Source organism: Erinaceus europaeus, chromosome 9 (genome assembly GCF_950295315.1).
Source record: "Erinaceus europaeus chromosome 9, mEriEur2.1, whole genome shotgun sequence".
Lineage (NCBI taxonomy): Eukaryota > Metazoa > Chordata > Mammalia > Eulipotyphla > Erinaceidae > Erinaceus > Erinaceus europaeus.
The window spans coordinates 41947138-41970975 of NC_080170.1; the positions used below are offsets into that span (position 1 = coordinate 41947138).

The 23838-nt window shown below is 44.4% G+C and overlaps 1 protein-coding gene and 2 non-coding genes across 6 annotated transcripts in view; 2 read left to right on the top strand and 1 right to left on the bottom strand.

Annotated features, from left to right (window-relative positions):
• The window catches only part of SEC16B (SEC16 homolog B, endoplasmic reticulum export factor), a 48257-nt gene that overhangs the window by 9896 nt on the left and 14523 nt on the right, over positions 1-23838 (bottom strand). For 2 of the 4 annotated variants that reach the window (XM_060197732.1, XM_016193715.2), the window contains 8 exons: positions 20613-20710; positions 18367-18448; positions 16170-16287; positions 12080-12191; positions 9233-9338; positions 6301-6441; positions 4992-5105; positions 1492-1588 (listed from right to left, as the gene is read on the bottom strand). In XM_060197732.1, coding sequence (XP_060053715.1) covers positions 1492-1588; positions 4992-5105; positions 6301-6441; positions 9233-9338; positions 12080-12191; positions 16170-16287; positions 18367-18448; positions 20613-20710 — 868 coding nt within the window. The remainder of the gene's footprint in view (positions 1-1491; positions 1589-4991; positions 5106-6300; positions 6442-9232; positions 9339-12079; positions 12192-16169; positions 16288-18366; positions 18449-20612; positions 20711-23838) is intronic. The other 2 variants (XM_016193716.2, XM_060197731.1) reach the window with 2 other exon arrangements.
• Positions 2965-3155, top strand: LOC132540523 (U2 spliceosomal RNA). Its single transcript, XR_009551731.1, has one exon. It is a non-coding gene; the product is annotated as a U2 spliceosomal RNA (small nuclear RNA).
• LOC132540602 (small nucleolar RNA SNORA70) lies at positions 14994-15127 on the top strand. The gene has a single exon (XR_009551795.1). It is a non-coding gene; the product is annotated as a small nucleolar RNA SNORA70 (small nucleolar RNA).

The window sequence follows — 23838 nt, forward strand, 5'->3', positions numbered from 1 at the left end:
GTACAGAGAGAAAAAGCTAAGTCCTGGAAGGAGGTGCTTGCACAAACGGATCACACCAAAACATTCCTACCCATGACTACAGGCTCTCTGGGATGTGGTCACAGGACCAGGATGAGCAATGTGGTTTCCACACACAGATGAGACAGTCAATGCTATAGCAGCCCTAACACCTCACCACTTATGACTCAGTTTACATAGTAAATTCTCTCACTATCTTGTTGAATCTCCAAGCCTTAAACCAGAGGAGGGCTCAGACTGAGAGGTGACCATCTCAGATAAGCTTTCAGCCTTCAAGATGTGGATCAACTCTCTCTCCTTTCTGGATCTCTTAATGGATTTGAGCCTTTGAAACCCAGGACATTTCCCATTAAAACCCAAGCCATACACATGAAAATAATAGAATGTTATATATTTTACATAGATTCTATATGTCTGTGTACATCTATATAGATGTAATCTATATATTCTATTTTACTTCAGTTAAAAAAAAAGTTGACTTGGTTGCCAGATGGTGGTACACCTGATTGATTGATTGCACATGTTACCATGCACAAGGACCTAGGCTCAAGCCCCTGCTTCCCACCTGTAGGGGGAGACACATGCTTCACGAGAGTGAAGCAGGTCTGCATGTGTTGTCTCTGTCTCCCTCACTACCTTCCCCCTCATCTCTCAATTTCTTTCTACCCTGTCATCTAAAAATAGAAAGAAAAGTAAAATGGCCACTGGGAGTGGTCAAATAGTGTGTCACTGAGCCCCAGCAATAACCTTAGTGGCAATTAAAAAAAAAAAAAGTCGACACAGAAATTATGCAAGTATGTGGATTGGAGTTATTCCTTCTGAATCTGCCATTTTGCTTATGCTAAGAATGCAGCCCCATAGCACCCTCTCAACCTGACTCCTCTCCCCACATTCCCAGATTGCCTGACTCCACCATAAAACAAAGAAACAGGACTCAAGACCCACTCTTTTTGCTGTCCCTGGGGCTCATCCCTGCAGGAAGTATAAAGTCTGGGAAGTAGACAGAAGCCAGGAGATGAGGCCCCCTCCTCCTTCTGCCACAGGGGGTGATTTGGGAGAAGGATCTAGAATTGAGCAGGACAAGCATGTCTTCTGAAGACACACCCAGAGGCATCCTGAGGGGAAGGCAATCAGAGCCTACATGAGCAGCAGCTGAGAAATACCTTGTCTCTAGCAGGGTCCACAACTATTCAGTGGTCTCTGACATCAGAAACTTCCACAAGGGTGTGTGTGTGTTGTTGTTTTTTTTTTTTTTTTTTGGGGGGGGGTCGTCACAGGGGAGAGAATTCATAATAATATGGCGCCACAGTCATTCAAGGTAGAATGTGGAGTGGACACTCCAAGTATGGAGGAGTTGAGAAGTGCCACGATGTAGACGTAGGGTCACACTGTCACATGCAAGGCCAGCACTCCAGGAAGGGCTGGGGAGCATTTCTGTAATAATTGGACCAAAAGAGTGATCTCTTTACATACTGGGTTCCTCCGTGTGGTTGTCTGATGTGACTCCTCTGGCTCCCAAAATATCCAAGTGAGCAGAACCAGGAACTCCATCATCTCTGCCTGCCTTCTGCTATTAAAAGTAAAATGAAAGCCTTTTAAGCAACATGAAGAAAAAAAAGAAAAAAAGTGTTCAAAAAGTAAGTCAAAAGGAGACTTCAGTGGAATCAGCCAGGTAATGGCCAGTAGGAGCTGGGGGCTGAGAGGAGAAAGGGAGGGTTATTGGGAATATGGGGGGGGGGGGAGTACAACTTCAGGTCTCTCCTGGTTCTCATCTCAGGAATGGGGGGAGGGGAAATACCAAGAGACCCAGCCAGTCTTCATTTCCTAGAGGAGGGGACAAGTGGAAGGAACTAAACTAGGGGTCAGGTGGTGGCATACCTGGTTGAGTGCACATGTCACCAGGTTCAAGCCGCTGGTCCCCACCTGCAGGGGAAAAGCTTCATGAGTAGTGAAGCAGGGCTGCTGGTGTCTCTCTGCCTCTCTATCTTCCCCTTCCCTCTCAATTTCTGACTGTCTATCCAATAAATAAATAAAGATAATAAAAATATTTTAAAAGAAGAAATAGACATTTAGGAAAAAAGAAGAAGAAGGAGGAGGAGGAGAAGAAGAAACTAAACTGTAGGCCCCATAACAGGTCCATGAAATATTGTTCAGCATCACTAATCACTAGGGATATGTAAATCAAGACCTCCAAGGGGGACTGGGGAGATATCTCAGTGGTAGAGAATAGAGTTAGAATAGAACTTCAATGCCTGGGGTCTTGTTTTTGACCCCTGACACCACATATGTCAGAGTACAGCAGTGTTCTGTTATATATCTCTCTCTCTCTTCTGTTTACTTTTCTTCTCTTAAATGCATGCATGTGTGTTCATAAAATGTTATTAATAGGGGGATGGGCAGTGGCATATCTGGTTGAACACACACATTACCGTTACCATGAAGACGCAGGTTCAAGTCCCTAGTCTTCACCTGCACGGGAGAAGCTTCACAAATAGTGAATCAGGGCTGCAGGTGTTTCTCTCTTTTTTCCTCTCTATCTTTCCCCTCTCAGTTTCTCTCTATCCTATCAAATAAATAAATATTTTTAAATAAAAATTTTTTTAATTGGGGCCGCGTGATAGTACATTGGGTTGAGCACATATAGTAAGAAGTGCAAGGACCTACACAAGGATCCTGGTTCAAGCCCCCAACTCTCCACCTGCAGGGGTAGCTTTACAAGCAGTGAAGCAGGTCTGCAGATGTCCCTCCCTCTCTAACTTCCCCTCCCCTCTCAATTTCTCTCTGTCCTATCCAAAAAAATTTTTTAATTAAAAAAAAAAATAGCCACAGCAGCAGTGGATTTGTAGTGCAGGCACTGAGCCCCAGCAATCACCTGGGAGGCAAAAAAAAAATTTTGTTGTTGTTGTTAACTGATTAATGAATTAATCTTTTAAAATAAACCTTCATGTCACTTCTTAGTCTTTTGAGTAAGATGAAGTATAGTATCTGTTATGATTAGTTTAATATCTGATATATCCTCTATCCAAGGACAATGTATTGGGTGAATATTTGGAGCAGGGAGATGGACTAGAAGTTCGCTCTATGTGGTCCACACATTGGCTTGGCACTGTAATACTTCCAAGATCAGTGCATCCCCTTTGTGGAAGAAAAACAAAATAATCTTCATGAGATATCAGCTCACATTTGTGAGAATGGGAATGGGTATATGTGATATAAAGTATGTGATATGTTGAAAATAAAACTCCATAGTTAAATTGTCAAATTTCTATTAAAAATTTACAATATATACTGTGCCCATTGTAAAATCAACTGGTGGTATATTTTCCTTAATAAATGAATGACTTCATATTAAATATTAATTGTTTAAATACTAAATATAAATTAAGATATATCAAATTTCTAAATTGCCCAACTTTTTATACATAAACAGTTCAAAAAATTAAGTTAGCCATAACTTCAAGCCTAACAGATCAAAAGCATTCAGTCCTGTGATGTGTCAAAAACATTTTTAATAAATACTTTTAAATTACATAAAAACTTGCTAAGTCAAATATGTCATAGTTAATTCTAACTATTGAGTTATCAAAAATAAGTAGGCTCTTAATTAATTTGGCTGTTCTGAAGGATGAGTATATGAAGACTTTGTGTTACATTATGTGTAGAATGCCATTCCACCAAAGGAAATGAAGGAAGGAAGAAGGAAAGGAAGGTAGAGAAAAGAAATCTTACTGTTTATAACTACATGGATAGATCTTGGTAGTTTTTTTTTCTTAGCAATTTAATAGTGATTTACAAAATTATAAAGTATTAGGGCAATAGTTCTTCACCATTCCCATTACCAAATTTTATGTCCCCAACACTCCTTCCCCTAAGGATAACCACCATAGAAAAAGGTTGGGTGGCATTATTTGATTTTTTTTGCAAGTTCATGTGTTTTAATACTCTATATTCCACATATGAGTTCAACCATCCAGTAGCTGTCTTTCACTTCTTGAGGGTTTATTCTAAGAGAAATAAGTCAGAGAAAGACAAATAGTGTATGAATTTACTTATGAGTAGAATCTAAGCAAAAAGGAACTGCAAAAACTAGACCAGACTTGATCAGAGGTGGGGAAAGATCATAAGGTACAAGCTTCAGTTATAAGGTAAATGGTCCTTGAGATATAATGTACATCATGAAGATTATGGTTGACTACTATATGATACACATGAAAGTTAAGCAAACACATCCTAAGAGTCCTCCTCGTGGCGGGGGGGGGGGTTTACTTGCTTTTGTGTTCTGTATCTACAGGAGATAGTGGGTGTTACCAGACTCATGGTGGTAATCATTCCACAATCTGTATATATCAAGTTGTTATGTTAAACACCTTTGGTTTAAACAGTGCTGTGTATGCCACTGACTCCCAACAGAATAAGGATTGAAAATACTCTTTGTCCCACAGGATACAGAATATGAAGAGAACCATGACATATGTGCTTTAAAAAAAAAAAAATCTACCAGCCCTTCTCCAGAGTAAAGTGGGAGAGGAGAAATGGAGGAGGCCCTGTTCCAATTACTGCTACAATTACTACCAGCAGCTTCTGCAATTGTCAGAACAAAAAGCAAAGGCCCGGAAGTCTTTTAAGCAATTGCACTACTTTACATGAAAGTGACAGGAGTCTTCTGTGATCCATTGTTACTAACAGAGAGAAATGGAAGCTTTGATGGTCATAAAATGTTATTTTCTCGGACTGCAAAGAAGGGTGGCAAAAGCAGATTTGGAAGAGGGTCCTACCGTCTCACAAGCTGACACAGGGTAAAGGTGTCTGTTCAGGAAGAGGGCAGCAGCTGGATTGCCAAGTACCACCCCTTCCCAGGTCTACCTGTGTCTAGGGGAGAGCGGAAGGGTGCCCCTCTGGGAGTCAAGGACTTGCCAAGGTCAGTGCCTGTCTTCTCTGGATCTAGGGAATCAGAAAGAGCAAACCCAACCCACCTGCAGTGCCTCCTGCTGCCTCCGAAGTTTCATTAGCCAGTCTGGTTCAGGGTCCCTATCCCCACGATGACGTTCTAACAGCAGTGGATCCGACAGTTTCAATTTCTCTGCCAGCTGTCCCAGGTTTCCAGAAGGGTTAAAAGCAAACAGTAGGTAAGGGGAAAAAGAATTAACAGAAATGGAAAGACAAGGTTGGGGAGAGGAGGCAATGAAGGGGAAAAAAGAGAGAAACTTAAACTAACTTATAAAGCAGGTAGTAGAGAATCACTGAGAGCAAATTTTCCATATGGCAACTCAAATAAATAAAATATGTAGTAATATATATAATAATATTTATTATATTATATATACATATATATATATATATATATAGAGAGAGAGAGAGAGAGAGAGCGCAGTAGTTACTTGGCTTCATTTCTTCTGCAAAGCTACCTGCTCCCTAACAGTGCTTCTCAAACTTCAGTGCATAGGGGAACTCCAGGGACTTTGTTAAAATGCTAATTCTGATTCCTGCAGCCTGGGTGGGGTTATAGAGTCTGAATTCCTAACAAGATCCCAGATCAAGTCCAAACTGTTGGGCCTGGGATGACTTTGTTCCTTAAGGGACCAAAGGCCCTACTTCATCTTTAAGTCTCCAGACTTCCTCCACCTCCATCTAGGACCCTGAGGGCTCTACAACCATCATCCAGTGGAGATCTCAGGGACTCCCCCTCATAGTTTTCTCGTTAAAGAAAGACCTTGTCTATAGTAAAACAGAAATCTGTGGTAGGGAGGTTGCCTTAGAACTCGCCAGCTAATGGATTTTTCTCCCATTAATTAGAACAACTATTTGCCTGATTGCTTTTCCCCAGGAAGATCTGTTTTTGTTTTCTTTTTCCAAATGTATCCCACATGTGATAAACTATTCCATGCATTTAAAAGCTTTCTAATAGGGATCATTTCCTGTCTTAAACACCAAAGTCTATTTCCAAAGCCTGGCTTTTATGACTAGAAGGGTTCAGGGTTCCACATGGTTTTTCTTTACCAGAGAAGCAGGTGCCAGGAGAGATTTCTCAGGTAGCACCCTCTTGGTTCTGAGGTCCCCAGTGCCCCGCCCCCCCCACATCCCTTCCACCCTCACTGCACCCTTTTTTGTGCATTATCAGTCTTTGCTTATCACATCTGGACACACAACCATGGTCAAAGACAGCCACAGGCTCCATTTTACAGCACGTTCCAGGCAGACGAAACGTGTCGTCTAAGCTGCTTTACAGTAGCTGCCTCTGAAAACAGGAGATAAAACACCTGCGGAGCACCTTTGAAAGCGCACCTTGATGAGTTCCGCCAGCAGCACCGGGTGGCTGCTGTCTTCCTGGCTCAGGAGGGCTGTGCCGATGGCTTCACAATAGTACAAGGCCTGGGATATGAGGCCAGCATCTGCCAGGCGGGATGCATAGAGGAACTTATACACCTGTGAGGAAGAGTAGGGCAGTGAGCAGTCCAGAGTGCCTGGATGGGAAGAGGGAAACTAAGAATGAAGGAAGACTTCTGAGTAATCTGTGGGCTGCCCCTGGCACCCAGGTGTCAACTAGTTTACTGTGCCATCTGAGGCCTCTTCTCTGGGCCTGGGAACCATTCCCAACACAGCCTGTGTGTCCTTCAGTAAAGACAAAAGTGTGGGCATCCCAGCAGCTCAATGTTCTAGGCCCTGACCACCAGGGAAAGGGACCAAGCCATTTCTTATCAGGCACACACATCTCTGCAGATTGGTATGTGCAGGACATAAAGCCAGGTAATAGAGGGACACAGAAAAGAAGCCAAAAGTGACTCTTGAAGCTGGGTCAGTCACTCACTGGTGAAACAAAGGGTTGTATGTGTAGGGTCCGGAGTTTAATCCCTAGCACTGCATCTGCCAGAGTGATGTTCTTGTTCTGTTTCTCTCTCTCTAATGTTTAATAAATAAATATTTTGTTTATATTTTTATGTAGCACCAAGGAGTAGAACCAAAGCCTAAAGCATCCCCAGGCTCCTCAGCCCAATTCTTCAGTCTCTAGTTGAACAAAGAAAAGACATAAACAAAATGACACACAGAGAAGAGAGACACTAAAGTGCCACTCCACTCCACCATCCAGTGTCATCAGGGGTGATACCACAGGGTGACAGGACTCAAGCCCAAAGTTTCACACATAATAATGCTTTACTGCAGAATCATCTCCTGACCCCTAAATATTTTTTTTAAAGGGAGTCAGTAGCGGGTTAAGCACACATGGTGCAAAGCGCAAGGACTGGTAAGGATCCTGGTTCGAGCCTCCAGCTCCCAACCTGTAGGGGAGTTGCTTCAAAGGCGGTGAAGCAGATCTGCAGGTGTCTGTCTTTCTCTCCCCCTCTCGGTCTTCCCCTCCTCTCTCCATTTCTCTCTGTCCTATCCAATGACAGCAACAACAACAACTATAATAATAATAACCACAACAATGATTAAAAAAAAAAGGCAACAAAGGGGGTAAAAGATGGTCTCCAGGAGCATTGTTTGTGGTGCAGGCACCAAGCCCCGGCAATAACCCTGGAGGCAAAAAAAAAATAAAATAATTTTTTTAAAAGGATGAAACAGGGAGTCGAGCAGTAGCACGGGGTTAAGCACACGTGGTGCAAAGCATAAGGACCGGCATAAGGATCCTGGTTCAAGCCTCCGGCTCCCCACCTGCAGGGGAGTCACTTCACAGGTAGTGAAGCAGGTCTGCAGGTGTCTATCTTTCTCTCCCTCACCCTCTCTTTGTCTCCCCTCCTCTCTCAATTTCTCTCTGTCCTATCCAAAAAAAAAAAAAAAAAGGGATGAAACAGGTTCGGTAGATAACACAGTGGATTATACAACGAACTGTCATGGTTGGGGTCTAGAGAAGTCTAGAAGCATATACGATGGAGCAAGATGGGGCTGGATAGTTGGGCATCAGATCCAAGTTCAAACGCAACCTCCTGCTGAGTGTGGAACACTAGTCCTGTCAGCCTGTTCCCCTGTGGTTCCTCACTTCAATTCTCACCCACCTTTCCAATATACATCACATAGAATAAACCATGCATGAGAGACATGACTTGACAGCACATGATGTCCCTCATTTGTAAAAGGGGTGATGACACTTGCCTTGTGGTCTCAGGTGTAATGCACAAACCACATCCCTCCTCTTGGCCCACAGGCAGCCAAAAATGAGACAAGAAGAGAAAGAGCATGTGCGGGGCACTCCACAGAACAAGTAGGTTGGGCTTTATTGGAGACAGTGAGTCTCTGGAGAAAAAAATTAAAGAAAATACAAATTGAGTCACAGTGACTGGCATATTGCCATTTTGTGGTGGTTCATGGAGTGTGTGTGTGTGTGTGTGTGTGTGTGTGTGTGTGTGTGTGTGTGTGTGTTGTGTGTGTGTTTTCTCACTGCTGTGTACTTTTTAGCACAGGGTCCGAAGGTGTGTATAGATTTAGGGGACTACCGGGTATCAGCTTGAAGCTGAGGAGAGCAGGGCCATGGGGACTCCTTCACAAGCAGAAGCCCTGAGAGTATGAAGGAAATCTGAGGCCCACCAATGAGAAGGAAGAAACCTCTAGAACTGGTGGATAGGGGAGTCAAGCAGAGAACAGGGAAGATGAGGGTGAAGGCCCCACACCCTCACCTCTAGGCCAGCATGTGCCCCAAAGGCAGGAAGGCTATGGGGAACCTGGAAGAAAAGAAAGCTCTTCTGGGAGAGAACATACAGCAGGTCTAAGATGATCCTGAGGGCTTCAAGGCCTGATTTGCCAGGAGCGAGGTATGGGTCTTCAGTGAGAAGCCTCTGCTGTGTTTTTGCTTTCCTATCTTAAAAGGCAGACCTTTGGGAGTCAGGCAGTAGCGCAGCAGGTTAAGCGCATGTGGCTCAAAGCGCAGAAGGATCCCAGTTCAAGCCCCTGGTCCCCCACCTGCAGGGAAGTCATTTCACAGGTGTTGAAGCAGGTCTGCAGGTATCTATCTTTCTCTCCCCCTCTCTGTCTTCCCCTCCCCTCTCCATTTCTCTCTTTCTGATCTAACAAGGACAACATCAATAATAACTATAACAACAATGAAAAAAACAAGGGCAACAAAAGGGGAAATTAAAAAAATATAATAAAAGCAGACCTTTGTTAGGCCTAAAAAGCAGCCCTGACCTTTCCTAGTTTTACATGCCCTGAAGCAAATTTGCAAATGCAGCCACAACCACCCACCCAGACACAGCTCAAGGGGAGGTCTCCCCCACTCAGTTACCTGGAATGAAGGAATGAAGGATTTGGAGTGGCCCAGCAGCTGACAATACTCAAAAATTTCTGTCCTCTGGATAGCCTCGATGGTTGCAAATTTCCAAAACTCTTGACTGAAACCAAGGGAATGATAATGAAAAGGATAAGTCTTGGGGTGGAAGGGGCTAAAGTTCAAGAAGCTAGTCAGACTCCATTAAGGAAAGTTTCTGTCCAGGGGCTGGTCCTGGTGTGTCTTCAAAATAGGAAAGAGGGAAATTTCTGCTTTTTCCCCACTTTACCCCCTCCTTTCTAGAGGCTGGGAGCAACAGAATTAAGCTTCCTGGGTGGGGGAGACAGCATAATAGACTCATGCTTGAGGCTCTGAGATTCCAGGTACTATGCCCTGCCCAACCATAAGGCAGAGCTTAGTGCTGTGCTAAAAATAAACCAATAGGGCTGGGAAAACAACATAATGGTTCTGCAAAACACTTTCATGCCTGAGACTCTGAGTTCTCAGGTTCAATCCCTAGTACCACCCACCATAAACCAGAGCTGAGCAGTGTCCTGGTCTTTCTCTCTGAGCCCTTCTCTCTGTATCCCTCTCTCATTAAAATAAAATGAATAAGATGTGAATAAATAAATAAATTTTCACAAAATACCCACTACGGGGGGGGGGGTACAACAGAGATGCCTGGGTGTGAGGAGGCAAAGAAAACAGGTGGGCCCCACATCTTTTGCTGGAGGATTAGTTCACATAATCTGCTCTCCATCCAGTTCTAAGGCACCAGTGGCTGCTCTTAAACACCTGAACACTTACCTGAGTGTACCTCAAACCTGGAGCAGGTCCCTGTGAACACCTGCCCCCACCATGACTCAACAATGTAGCCCAGGAGAAAAGGGCGGAATACTCCCGGGGGTGCAGCAAAGAGAAGTTCAACAGAGAATAGGACAATAATGATGTCCTTGGGTGAGATGTCCATTTAACCATTGAAAAAGCATCAGGTGACAGTGACCTAGGGAACTTCAGAGTCCCCAACTGCCCCAAATCCAAACCCCTTCAACAGTTTGCTATATTGTTTGAATCACAGTCACAGGGTCATCCTTTAGGTCAGTGCTGTGTCTCCAGAAATATCATGCACAGCCCCAGACAGTTTAGTATAGGCTTCAAAAGGAGGGTTCCATCCTGAGTCCAGCTCAACCCCTTAATGTCTGTTCTTTCTCAAACAAATTAGTTCACCTCTCTGTGCCTCAATTTTCCTCCTCTAGAATGTGAAGGTTAAAAATAAACCTGCTCTGGGACCAGGCAGACTGGTAGAGTGCACACCCAGGTTCAAGCCCCCACCTGCAGGAGGCAGCTTCTTGAGTGGTAAAGCAGGCTGGTGGTGTCTCTATCTCTACTTCTCCATCTCCCCCTTCCCTTTCAGATTTCTCTCTATCCTTATCAAAAAGAAATGAAGGAAGAAGAAGAGAGGGGAGGGGAGGGGAACGGAGAGGAAGGGAAAGCAGGGGAAACGAGGGAAGACAAAGCAAGGAAAGGAAAAAAGGGAGTGAAAGCAGGAGATGTCACACTCAGTACAGCACACATGTTACAATGTGCAGGGACCCAGGTACAAGTCCCTGGTCCACACATGCATGAGGAAACTTTGCAAGTGGTGAAGCAATGCTACTGGTTTCTGTCTCTCTTTCTTTCTCCCTATTTTCTCCTCCCCTCTAAATTCCTCTTTGTCTCTCTCCTAAATAAATACAACAAAATATTTTTAAATAATAAAAAATAATTCGGGAGTCGGGCTGTAGCGCAGCAGGTTAAGCGCAGGTGGCGCAAAGCACAAGGACCGGCATAAGGATCCTGGTTCGAACCCCAGCTCCCCACCTGCAAGGGAGTCACTTCACAGGCGGTGAAGCAGGTCTGCAGGTGTCTATCTTTCTCTCCCCCTCTCTGTCTTCCCCTCCTCTCTCCATTTCTCTCTGTCCTATCCAACAACAACAACAACAATAATAACTACAACAATAAAACAACAAGGGCAACAAAAGGAAATAAATAAATAAAATAAAATAAAATAAATATTAAAAAATAATAATAATAATAATTCCCACCAGACACAGTGGATTCATCCATCCTGCAGGCACCAAGTACTAGTGGCAATTTTTTTTAAATTAGAAATAAATAAATTAAATAATTGTTTTTTTAAAAAAACCTGTTCCACAGGGTAAATATGTAACAATAAAAGTAAACCTGGAAAATGAAATGGCAAGCATGATATAAGCACTCAGGAAATCTTTAGCAGGATAGGGGACCACGAGGCAACCTGGGTTTTATCTCTTTGTTCAAGTCTGCAGAGCATATTCAGGTCCTTCTATGCAGAAAATCCAACATTATTGACCCTCACAGAATAAGTGGCAGGCAGGACCCCCATTCATTCATTCATGAACTGAGTCACCCAGAGCTGGAAGAGTTGAACACAGATTTCCCCTTCCCCCGTTCTACCAGAAGGGCTCTGAGAATCTGCCCTCCTGAGATTAGACTCTGCTTGTGGAGCCAAGGTGCCACCCTGTGGCCAGAGGGGTTACAGTACACCCCCAAAGTGAGGGTGGGCAGTTTCTGGCAGGAGATGCAACCTAGGTCTCCAAGGGACTGCAATGTGATCCCCCACTGCAGGCCTGCCCAAACGAGGCAGAAAAGAATCCCAGAGGAGAGAGTCAGTGGCAGCTGAAATGCATCCAGAAATGAGAAAGGGAGATATGATTCCCAGCAAAGGCTTAAACACAATGACCTGGAAAAACTCTTTCTTATTCCAGTTCCCCATACACACCACACACACACACACACACACACACACACACACACACACACACACACACACACACACACACACACCTGTGGCTGCTGCCCAGCAAGGCCAGATGGTCTGTCTTCACAGTGTAGTAACCAAAGGGCACGTGGGCCATGAGGTAGCAGAAGTGGGCCGCCTCCAGCAGTCCCTTCCCAGCTGCAGGAAAACAATTCAGTTAGGCGACACGTTTACCTGGGTCCCACAGTGGGGGCTATGTAGGGATGGTAGTGGAGTAGAAAGGAGGCTCAGAGGGGAAAAACCTCCTCCTCCTCCTCCTCTCTCATCAGCCACAAACTCCCAAATCCTGCTCCTTCTTCTTCTGTTTTTGGCTTCTGATGATACATTTCAGTTCTCTCTCAGCAGGATAAAGCACTACTTCACCTTTCCCCTAATGGAATTTTTAGTAGGAATTGTCTTTAGTCTTTGGACTTTGGAGCAGTGAGAGTCAGTGAGTTCAGATGCCTACACTGGGATGAGCCATTTTTTAAATTTGATGGTTGGGGGAAGGGGTGCTTTAAATTTCCCTGTTAAAATCAAACAATAGCAGAATTTTCCCATGACTCATAAAAACCATGAGTCGGGAGTCGGGTGGTGCAAAAAGTGCAAGGAGGGTTCTGGTTCAAGTCCCCAGCTCCCCACCTGCAGGGGAGTACCTTCACAGGCAGTGAAGCAGGTCTGCAGGTGTTTTTCTTTCTCTCCTCCTCTCTGTCTTCCCCTCCTCTCTCCATTTCTCTCTGTCCTATCCAACAACAACAACAATAATAACTACAACAACAATAAAAACAAGGGCAACAAAAAGGAAATAAATAAATTTTTTTTTCAATTTTAAAAATATATTTTATTAGCGGTTTACAAAACTATAATAGAATAATTCCACACGATTCCCACCCACTTCCCACCCCCCCGAAATTATAATACTTCTCCCAAGGTCACATATATGGACTGACTATACACCTAAATCTATCAATCAACCTAGATACACTTTTTGTCCATTTTTATTCATTTCTAAGGCCTTGCTTCTGTGAGGTTAGAGAAAAGCCCCGAATATTGAGAACAGCCAAAACCAACTAACTGCATGAGTCATTTCCACTCTGAAAATGTTCTCTTGTACATTTTCATTGCTGCTGAATTGAGTTTTTGTTTGTTTTTGGCTTTTTGTTTTTTTGTGTTTATTTGTTTGTTTGCTTGTTTTGCCTCCAGGGTTATTGCTGGGGCTCAGTGCCTGCACCGTGAATCCACTGCTCCTGGAGGCTATTTTTTTCCCCTTTTGTTGCCCTTGTTGTTTTAGCCTTGTTGTGGTTATTATTGTTGTTGTTGATGTCGATGTTGGATAGGACAGAGAGAAATGGAGAGAGGAGGGGAGACAGAGAGGGGGAGAGAAAGATAGACACCTGCAGACCTGCTTCACCGCCTGTGAAGCGACTCCCCTGCAGGTGGGGAGCCGGGGGCTAGAACTGGGATCCTCACGCTGGTACTTGTGCTTTGCGCCACATGCACCCAACCTGCTGCGCTACGGCCTAACTCTTGTGTTTTGTTTTGTTTTTATTGCCACCAGGGTTATCACTGGAGCTCAGTGCCTGCATAACAAATTCACTGCTCCCAGAGGCCATATTTCCCACCCCCTTTTATATTTATTTATTTATTTATTTATTTATTTATTTATGCCCCCAGGTATTGCTGGGGCTCGGTGCCTGCACTACGAATCCACTGCTCCTGGAAGCTATATTTTCCCTTTTGTTGCCATTGTTGTTTATCGTTGTTATTATTGTTGTTGCTATTGCTGTCATTGTTGTTGGATAGGACAGAGAGAAATGGAGAGAGGAGGGGAAGGCAGAGGCGGGGAGAGAAAGATAGACACCTGCAGACCTGGAGCTGGAGGCTCAAACCAGAATCCTTACACCAGTCCTTGTGCTTTGCAACATGTGCACTTAACCCTCCAGACTACTGCCCGGTCCCCCACCTTTCATTTAATTATTTGGCAGGACATAGAAAAATTGAGAGGGCAGGGGATATAGAAAACAGTGAGACACTTCCAATCCTGCTTCATTGCTCTTGAAGTTCCCCAACCCCCGCTGCCCTACAGGTAGGGATCAGAGGCTTGAGCCTGCCAAATTCAGCGTTAAAAAGCAGGCCAAGTACCCAGCACAGCACTTGGCACCCCAGAAGAACCAACACACATTATACCTTCCACCAGGATGGAACCACCTGCTATTATACCTGCTACAACCTTCCTCCCAGTTCTTTTAAGTTGAAAGGGGCTGTGTTTCCTCAAGTCCAACAAAAAACACTATGATCACTAGCTGTTCTGCCCCTTGGCCACATCTGAGAGTCAGTGTCTGGAACAGTCAATATAGCCCTTAAGTGTTTATAAGGTCATATTCATGGAGAAATGATGAACAGAAAGACCAACTCCTGGGCAAGGGAATAACATAATGCTTATGCAAATAGACTCATGCCTGAGGCTCCTAAATCTCAGGTTTAATCCCCAGCACCACCATAAACCAGAGCTGAGCAGTAAAAGGGGGTGGTGGTAATGTCAGAGGGGTGTCCCCAGGTAAATTCAAGTAGACACAGAGCTTTCTGTATGATTCGGTGGGATTGTTGTAGGATTCACAGTTACAGAAGGCAGGGTCGTAACTCCATCTTTAGAGGAATCAGACCCAGGGATAGAATATAATCTGCCCGACTGGGAGTATGGACCGACCAGTCAATGCCCATGTTCAGTGGGGAAGCAATTACAGAAGCCAGACCTTCTACCTTCTGTAACCCTCAATGACCCTGGGTCCATGCTCCCAGAGGGATAGAGAATGGGAAAGCTATCAGGGGAGGGGGTGGGATATGGAGATTGGGTGGTGGGAATTGTGTGGAGTTGTATCCCTCCTACCCTATGGTTTTGTTAATTAATCCTTTCTTAAATTAAAAAAAAAAATTAAAAAAAAAAAGAATATAATCTGACCTCTGCAGCCAATTAAACTGACAGTGCTGCCCTCCCCATGGTGCCCGGTATGAAGTGGCTGCAAATAGCAGCTTCCTGGGTAGTGTACGCAGCCTGTTGCTTGTATAGGCTGCCCTAAGGGACCCTGGAGACAGCCCTTCCTACTCTGTGTTCATTTTATGCCTGACCTCCTGCTGTCCCTAACCTTAGGCTCCAGACAGAAATGTGAGGTGCTTTTGGTTAGCCCCAGGGCACTGTGGCCAGAGTCCACATTGGCCAGGTCATCATGTCCATCCGCACCAAGCTGCAGAACAAAGAGCATGTGATGGAGGCCCTGCTCAGGGCCAAGTTCAAATTCCCTGGATGCCAGAAGATCCACATCTCCAAGAAGTGGGGCTTCACCAAGTTTGACACAGATGAATTTGAAGAGATGGTGGCTGAAAAGCGCCTCATTCCAGACGGCTGTGGAGTCAAATACATCCCCAATTGTAGTCCCCTAGAGAAGTGGCACTCCTGAGATCCTCAGAGGTGTCCCTTAATCAATGACAATAAATCAAGATTGTGCTTTAAAAGAAAAAAACAAAAGAATATAATCTGCCAAAAGGAACCACCTCTGGAAGCAGAAGCTCAGTGTTGGAGGCTGGCCTGCACAGGCTCACAGAGGAAAGCCTGAGAAATAAGGATATTTCTTTCCCTAGAGTTTCTGTCCACAAATTAGTGGGGCTCATGAATCCAAGGAAGGCCTTAAGCATAGACTCCCATCCTATAAAGAGTGCATGAGGTGGAGGTAGCGCAGCTGGTAAAAGGCACATGGTGCAAAGTGCAAGGACAGGCATAAAGATCCTGGTTCAAGCCTCCGCTCCCCACCTGCAGGGGGTCACTTCACAATAGGTGAAGCAGGTCTGCAAGTGTCTATTTTTCTCTCCCCCTTTGTCTTCCTCTCCTCTCTTCATTTCTCTCTGTCCTATCTAACAACAATGATAACAATAGTAATAACCACAACAATTATAAAACAACAAAGGTAACAAAAGGGGGAAAAAATGGCCTCCAGGAGCAGTAGATTTGTAGTGCAGGCACCAAGCCCCAGCAATAACCCTGGAGGCAAAAAACAACAAACAAAAAAAGAGTCCCTAAGGATTGAAGTGCAAGACTTTACAGCTAAATGGAGATATGGGAAGAGAGTGCTGCCCTCTACTCACCCAGAGTGTCGCCCATGGCAATGATAGTGCGTTGCTGCAGTTCTGCGTCCCCACCCTGATTTGATAAAATCACAGCCAGATGAGGCCTCCAGTCCCCCCACTGCTTGTCACCACAGAACTGAAAAGCAGCAGGGGAGAAAGAAAAAAAAAAAAAAGGAAGATTTAATAAGCAACTACATGGCTCTGTCCAAATGCACAAAAGAAGGTTGTTGTTTTATCTATTTCCTGAATTAGATGGATGCAGAGAAGGTCCTTTATATTACCTGCAATGTTGCTACTTAGGGATCTAAACTAATTCTCTCTCTCTCTCTACCTCTCTCCATCTCTCTCCCCCTCTCTCTGATGCAGTGTTAGACCCAGGGCCTCTGACATGTGTTGTACTGCTAAGTAGTCTCCCTGGAAAATTCTTTTATTTTATATTTTTATGAAAGAGAGAGAAGCCAAGCACCATTCCATCATCCATGGAGTTCCTTGTCCCTGTCCTTGTTGCTTCTCCTTGTAGCACCAGAGGCCTCACAAAGGCCTCATACATGCAAAAAACACTCTATCAACTGAGTCACTTCGCTAGTCCCTTGGAAGATCTTTAAAAAGTCAAAACTCCCAGGAGGATGGGTAGGCAGACAAATAGACACACATCCATACATTCATACACATATACCATATGTATACATGATCACACTGTGTGCATACATTGCATGTATTCAAACATACATTTTACATGCATACATCAGTGCATATGTGCAAGCATATGGATAGAAGGATGCAGATAAAATTATTTAAGTTGATCACTTACTCATTTTCAAATTTCCTCCTGGTGCCTCCAACCCCAGTAGCTAGGGATGAAATTGTAAAAAAAGATCCCGGCTTTTCAGTGGGAGAAGAAAGATTGAGCAAACTTGACTTCAGAGTCCACATCTGCCTATTAGAAATTAGGGGAATATCAGGTTCCTGGAAGCCTAACTGCTAACGGGGCTGGTTTTACAAAACCCTGTCTCATATATCATCTGATTTATCTCTACAGCTGCCCTATACAGTCTAATTCATATTCTGATTGTATTTCCTTGTAATATAGGACGCAATGAGGAACAAGCCAACAGGCCCCCTCTCATCTCTGGCCAGCTGAGGGTGGAACCTTTCCCTCTGCGGACCAGGCAGAGGCAGCAGGACTCCACCGGGGAAACAGCCAAGTGTAAACAGAGACCTGTCCTGGCTCCAAGTCCACAAAATGTCACTTTTTCAACTACCTGACCCCAGGACTACTCTGCTCTGAATTAGGAGAATTTGAGGCAGGAAATACCAATAAAGAAGAATCAGGGTGTCACAAAAAACATGGAGAACTTGGATTCTGTTTAATTTCTGCCTCTTATGAGCTCTGTGAATTTGAGCAAGCTTATTGAGGTGTTTGAGTCTCTGTTTCCACATACGGTAAGTGGTGATCACAATTTCTACCTAATAGGGTGATTGTGGATGATAAACTAAGATAGTTATGTAAAGCACATAGCACAGTACTTTGCACCTGGTTCACACTTTATAAATTACACACACACACACACACACACACACACACACACACACACACACACACACACACACACACCTCAGCAAGGTAAAGAGGCTCTAATAGACAAGCCTACCTTCCACTCATTATAGAGCATGTCTAGAGGAGGAGGCTGATAGTATGAGCTAAGATTTGGAGGTCTAAACAAATCATTTTTTTCTCTTTGCAGTTACCCAAAAAAAACCAGATAGTGTTTATCCAGTGCCATCCAGGCCAGGCAGAGTACATGAGGATGATGGTGATAGTGTGTGACCCTAACTGTAGTCCTCAGCACTGCCCTCTGGCTCAAGCCACCCATGTGCTATTTCTCCCCTCATCAACACTGTGTTGAGGGTCTTCAGCTCTGTGACAGTGTAGAGTACATGGCATTATGCAAAGGGCCTTTGCACTGCCACTCACTAGCCATAATTTTGGGTCATTTTACACCTTTCCATCCAGGTTCCACCTCTGCAAGGCAGGGGCAATAATGTTTCTTCTGTGCATTAATAAAAAGAATGTGCATTGAAGTGCAGTGTTCAGGGCCAGATCTGAAACAGGAGACTTGCAAGTGCCTGTTATTTGTCTTTCATCTTTAAAGTTATCACCTCATCCCCAGGGTAATGCCCACCCAGCATCCCCAAGCCCCTGGGATATCAGTACCGTGGTTGCCTGTGGGATCCTCCCTGACATGAGGTGGAAGAGGGTCTGCAGGGGATCGTTGAGCGCCAGCGTGCTGGTGAAGCTGTGAAGAGAGGGAGTGTCAGGGGAGCCAAGGTGAAAGAGCCTCTCTCCCTCCCAGAGAGACCCCTGGCCTCATAGATTCCCATCTAATTCCCCAGATTCTTGTGCAAAGTGTGCATCTCCTAGCTTTTCCACTGAAGCTCTGGGAAACCCCATTTACAGGAGAGGGGGAAATACCAGGACTTTCATTCTATGCCAAACCCCATACCACAACTAACTGATGGGAGGTGTTTTCTGCTGTTGGAAAGGCTACCTAGATCTTGAGTTTCTGCAGGCACCTCTTCTTCAGTCATGGAGAGTCATGGAACCCCACCATCTCAAAGGACCTAGAGAGTCCCAGTCTTTAACTTGAACTTCTCTTCTGTGGGTCCCCCTAACCAACACCCTCTCTATGCCAGAAGCCCCAGCCATGACCTCATCCTTGCCACCCCTCCTCCCCAGACTGGGTCTGTTATAGTTTTGCAAACACTGAATAGTCATTTTCAGTAACTAGAGAGGCGTAGAAGAGGGACCTGAAACGATCCAGCTGATGACAAATCATGGGCTGTACTTAACAAGGAGATAATAAGCTCTATAGCTGATTTGAGAGCTAAGCATGCTCTGACTGAGATACTTTTCACAATTCACTGGGCCCCATCAAAATTCAATGGCCCAAGGCAAAAATCTGCACCAAAGATGTAAGCCACTGGGGGGGGGGGGGTTCAGGAAGGTTCTCCCTCCCCTCCAAGATAACCACCCATCAGAACTCCACATTGTATTTCACTGAAACTTTGCCTGGCGAGTTCAGAGTGCTGTGTATGGTTAAACTTCAGCACTGAAATGATGTTCCAGACTCTGAACAGGATTACAGGCTTTAGAGGGGTTCTGGTCTCAGGAAAGAGAGGGGACTAGCCAACAAAACAGCCCCCCTGAACAGTGCACCTGCTTTGTCATGCATGTGACCCAGTTTAGAGCCCAGGCTCCGCTGCAGTGAAGGAAGCTTTAGTGCTTTGGTGTCTGTTTCCCTCTCTGTTTCTACCCAAAAAGGTCATCCCAGAGCAGTGAGGTCCCAGTGACAACAAAGAGAGAAAGAGAGAGGACTAGAATAGTAGAAACTCAATGCAGGTCACCTAGAAAAATGAGCCCCAGATAGTAGAACCATTGGCCCTGCAGAACTAAAAGAGAAGTCTCAACTTTCTTAGCCCACTCTCAGCCCAACAGGGTTGGAGGCCAATTCAAACACAAGTTTAGCTGGGAGGGCAGCTTCCTGACTTTAGCCACACGAGACCAGTGTTTTGAGGAAACTTTCTTGTGACCCTGACCCAAATCTTAGGGCTAGACTTCTCCACACACATACACACACCACCCACCTCACCCCTGCCAAGTCAGGGATGTCAGTGTAGCCTGAACCTCCTACTTCCAACACTCCAGCACCTGCTCCTCTGCTTTATTGTCATCTGATGTTTCAGCCCCTCACTCTTAGCCCATACAGCTGCCTTCCTGTCTCATCCTGGTGGAAACATTCTTCCAGTCCACCCTGGCATCTTGTTTTGTCATGATCTCTGAAAGTCATCTCAGTCTTGGCATCTTCCCCCCTGCCCCAGAGATCTCACATTTCCAATTCTAACAATCCCCTTTTCCCATAGAACCCTTAGCTTCTGCTCCCCATCACACCACCCCCTGCTCAGCACCCACATATCCACTGAAGGGTGAAGCAAAATAGTCACTCACCCTCATTTTCAGGAAGTTTCAGCAAAACCCTAAGTGACTCCCCCAGCCCCACCCCCCACAACACACACACACACACACTTTCTCTCTCTCTCTCTCTCTCTCTCTCTCTCTCTCTCTCTCTCTTACTCTCTCTCTCACACACACACACACACACACACACATACACTGATGGAAGCATCTGGAATAGCCCTCCTGAAGAGAGAAGGCAACTACAGTGTAGGAACCTACTTAAATTTTTTTGTGAACTCTAACCCCAGGGAAACATCAGGAGAGTATTTTCATCAACTTATCAAGTAGAAAGAAAGCACCTTTGTCCAGGTTATAAGAATCTAGAAAAAGAGAAATACTCAGAAGAGGAAAATTAGACACTTGGTGGGTGGGACTGCTCAGTATGTCTCATCTGCCTTGACCCCCACTTCTGGGGTTGAACCCCAAACTTACATCCCCAGACTTACCCACTCATGACCCAGCTATAGGTCCTGGGGTCCATCTTGCTGGAGAGGAACAGAGCATGGCCCCACAGGTGGTTCTTCATGGCCCACTCCAAGGCTTCCTGAAAACAAAAGCACCCACTTTGATACCACCCTCCTCCTCTGCCTTTGCTCACCACAACAGTCTGTGTGTGGAGTCTGATACCCCCTAAGACATAGAAGCTAGACCTCCCTGAACAATGCAAGAACATCAGTTCTCACAGGCACCTATTTCTTTTAAGATTTTTTTTTCCTCCAGGGTTATTGCTGGGGCTCCACTCGGTGCCTGAACTATGAATCCACTGCTCCTGGAGGCTATTTTTTCCCCTTTGTTGCCCTTGTTGCTTATCATCATCATTGTTATTATTGTTGTTGTTGTTGCTGTCATTGTCATTGGATAGGACAGACAGAAATGGAAAGAGGAGGGGAAGACAGAGAAGGGGAGAAAAAGATAGACACCTGCAGACCTGCTTCATCACTTGTGAAGTGACCCCCTGAAGGTGGGGGGCCAGGGGCTTGAACTAGGATCCCTGTGCCATTCCTTGTGCTTCGCACCATGTGTGCTTAACCCATTGCGCTACCAACCAACCCCCACAGACACCTATTTCTAAGGTATCCCTCCTCCTGTCCTCACTTAAGCTCTTTTATGAGCCCAACACTCTTTTCCTATGAACCTCTTTTTTTAAAAAAAAAAAGATGTTATTTATTTATTTATTCATGAGAAATGATAAGAAATAGAGAAAGAACCAGAGTGGTAGATGTGCTGCTGGGGATTGACCTCATGCTTGAAAGTCCAAAGCCTTATCCACTGCAACACCTCCCAAAGGACCACCTGTAAACCTATCTAAGCAAAGGTTGCTTTCTAAAACCAGACAAGAGCAAAGCAGCTCAGCCCAAGGCCTGAGTGAGTCTGAGGTTATAAGAAGAGAGATGGACTTCAAGGGCGCATGCTGAAGGAATGTTCCTTCCCTAAGGAGAGCTGCAGAGACAACAAGCTCCTCACCCAAACCTACATTTTTGTCCCTGGATGAGAAGCTGGCCAGGCCTGTTTATAGAGCCAGGTTCCAAGCTGGGTCTTAAGTATGCAATCCCTCAGTACTAACACTGAGCTGTCTCCTCACCTGCTTTTTTGAATCAAATTGATTTTATTCATATACCCAAATATTTAAGACTTGCATAAAATGTGAGTTCAACTTCCACATTAAACAAGGCATAAGTGGTATGTATATAAGGTGACTAGTGCGTAAATTCACCCTGGGGGGGTAGTAATCTTTCACAATGTGTGAGTCCAGTAGATTCACATTGTATATAGTCTCACAATGTTGCTTATCAAGGGAACCTCAGTGAAAATATTTTACTAAACTGAAATAGCAGTTTGCTGTAAAAAAAAACTAACTAAGCCATCACTTTATCCCGTGTAATGGAAATATTCAGTACTAGTAGGCATATGTTAGACATAGCTGGCGAGTTTTTATTTGCTTGGTTGGTTTAGTAAACTTTCTAGAAACTAATCTTGAGTACACACGAAGACCCTTGTAAAAGTGTACAATTTTAGAGGGCTGGTGAGATAGCTCACCTCGGAGCACTCCTGCTTTGTTATAAACACAAAACAGGTTCCAGCCTGACCCCCAAAGCACTGGGAGAAGCTTCAGTACCATAGTGTTTCTTCCTTTCTCCTTCTGTCTCTCTGTCTCTCATTTTACCTAGAAAAGTCAGCAGGTGCAATGAAGTAGGGAGATGACTCCATGGTAGAGTACAGGACTTGCACATTTCAGGCTTGGGTTCAACTCCTGGCATTGCATACATGGAAATGGACACTGTTCTACTTTCTATTCCTTTTTCTCTTTCTCATTAAATAAACAAATAAATAAAAGTATATGCTCACATTAATTCCATTTTAGAAATCTAGTTTAAAAGAGTGGTAGACACCCAAAGATTTAAGTAGCAAAATCTTGAAATTGTGTGATTTATAATGTCTGAGAAAAGTGCAAGCAGCCTATATATTCAACAGGAGACTGATTCAATAAAATATAATAAACTCATGTGATGAAATATTATCTGTTAGTTTTTAAATTATGTATTTTAATGTCATGGGAGTATTGCATATATAATTTTAGATGCAAAAAAATAACAATTGTACAATGGCTCACATTACCATGGGCAAGAACCTGGTTCAAACTCTACCCCCCACGTGTAGGGGGAAAGCTACAAAAGCAGTAAAACATGATTGCAGGTGTCTCTTTTTCCCCCTCCCTCTCTATCTTACCATTGTTTTTCAATTTCTCTCCATCCTATCAAATAAAATAAAAGAAAAAGAAAAATGAAAAATTGCCCAACAGGTACAGTAATTCATTGTGCAAATTCCAATCCCCAGAAATACTCCTAGTATAATAAAAAAAAGTGTATTTGTATTTGGCATTTCATTCATATATATATATATATATATATATATAGAGAGAGAGAGAGAGAGAGAGAGAGAGAGAGAGAGGGGGCATGATGCTGACCAAACTTCCCTGGACAACCCCACCAATGTGTACTGGAGCTCCGCTTCCCCAGAGACCCACCCTCCTTCTCTCTCTGTCTCTGTCTCCCTCTCTTAATTTTATTATTTACTTAATAGTAAGTTAAAAATTATAAGATAAGGGGTCAGGCGGTAGTGCAGTGGGTTAAGCACACATGGCACTAAGCGCAAGGATCGGCATCAAGATCCTGGTTTGAGCCCCCCGGCTCCCCACCTGCAGGGGAGTTGTTTCACAACTGGTGAAGCAGGTGTCTATCTTTCTCTCCCCCTCTCTGTCTCCCCCTCCTCTCTCCATTTCTCTCTGTCCTATTCAACAATGACAGCAATGACAACAAAAACAATAATAGTAACAACAACAGGGCAACAAAAGGGGTAAAACAGCCTCCAGGAGCAGTGAATTCATAATGCAGGCACTGAGCCCCAGCAATAACCCTGGAGGAAAAAAAAAGATTGTAAGATAATAGAGGTATAATTCTACTCCACTCACACCACCAAAGTTCTATGTCCCCAGCCCCCTCCAACAATAACCACCATAGTTCTCCCAAGATCACAGATACAAATTGACTGTATATGTGTGCGTGCACATATACACATATTTTTGCCCATTTTTATTCATTTCTAAAGTCCTGCCTTCACTTCCTTTCTAAGCCACACATATATCTATTACAACTTCCGAATGCCCTTCCTTTT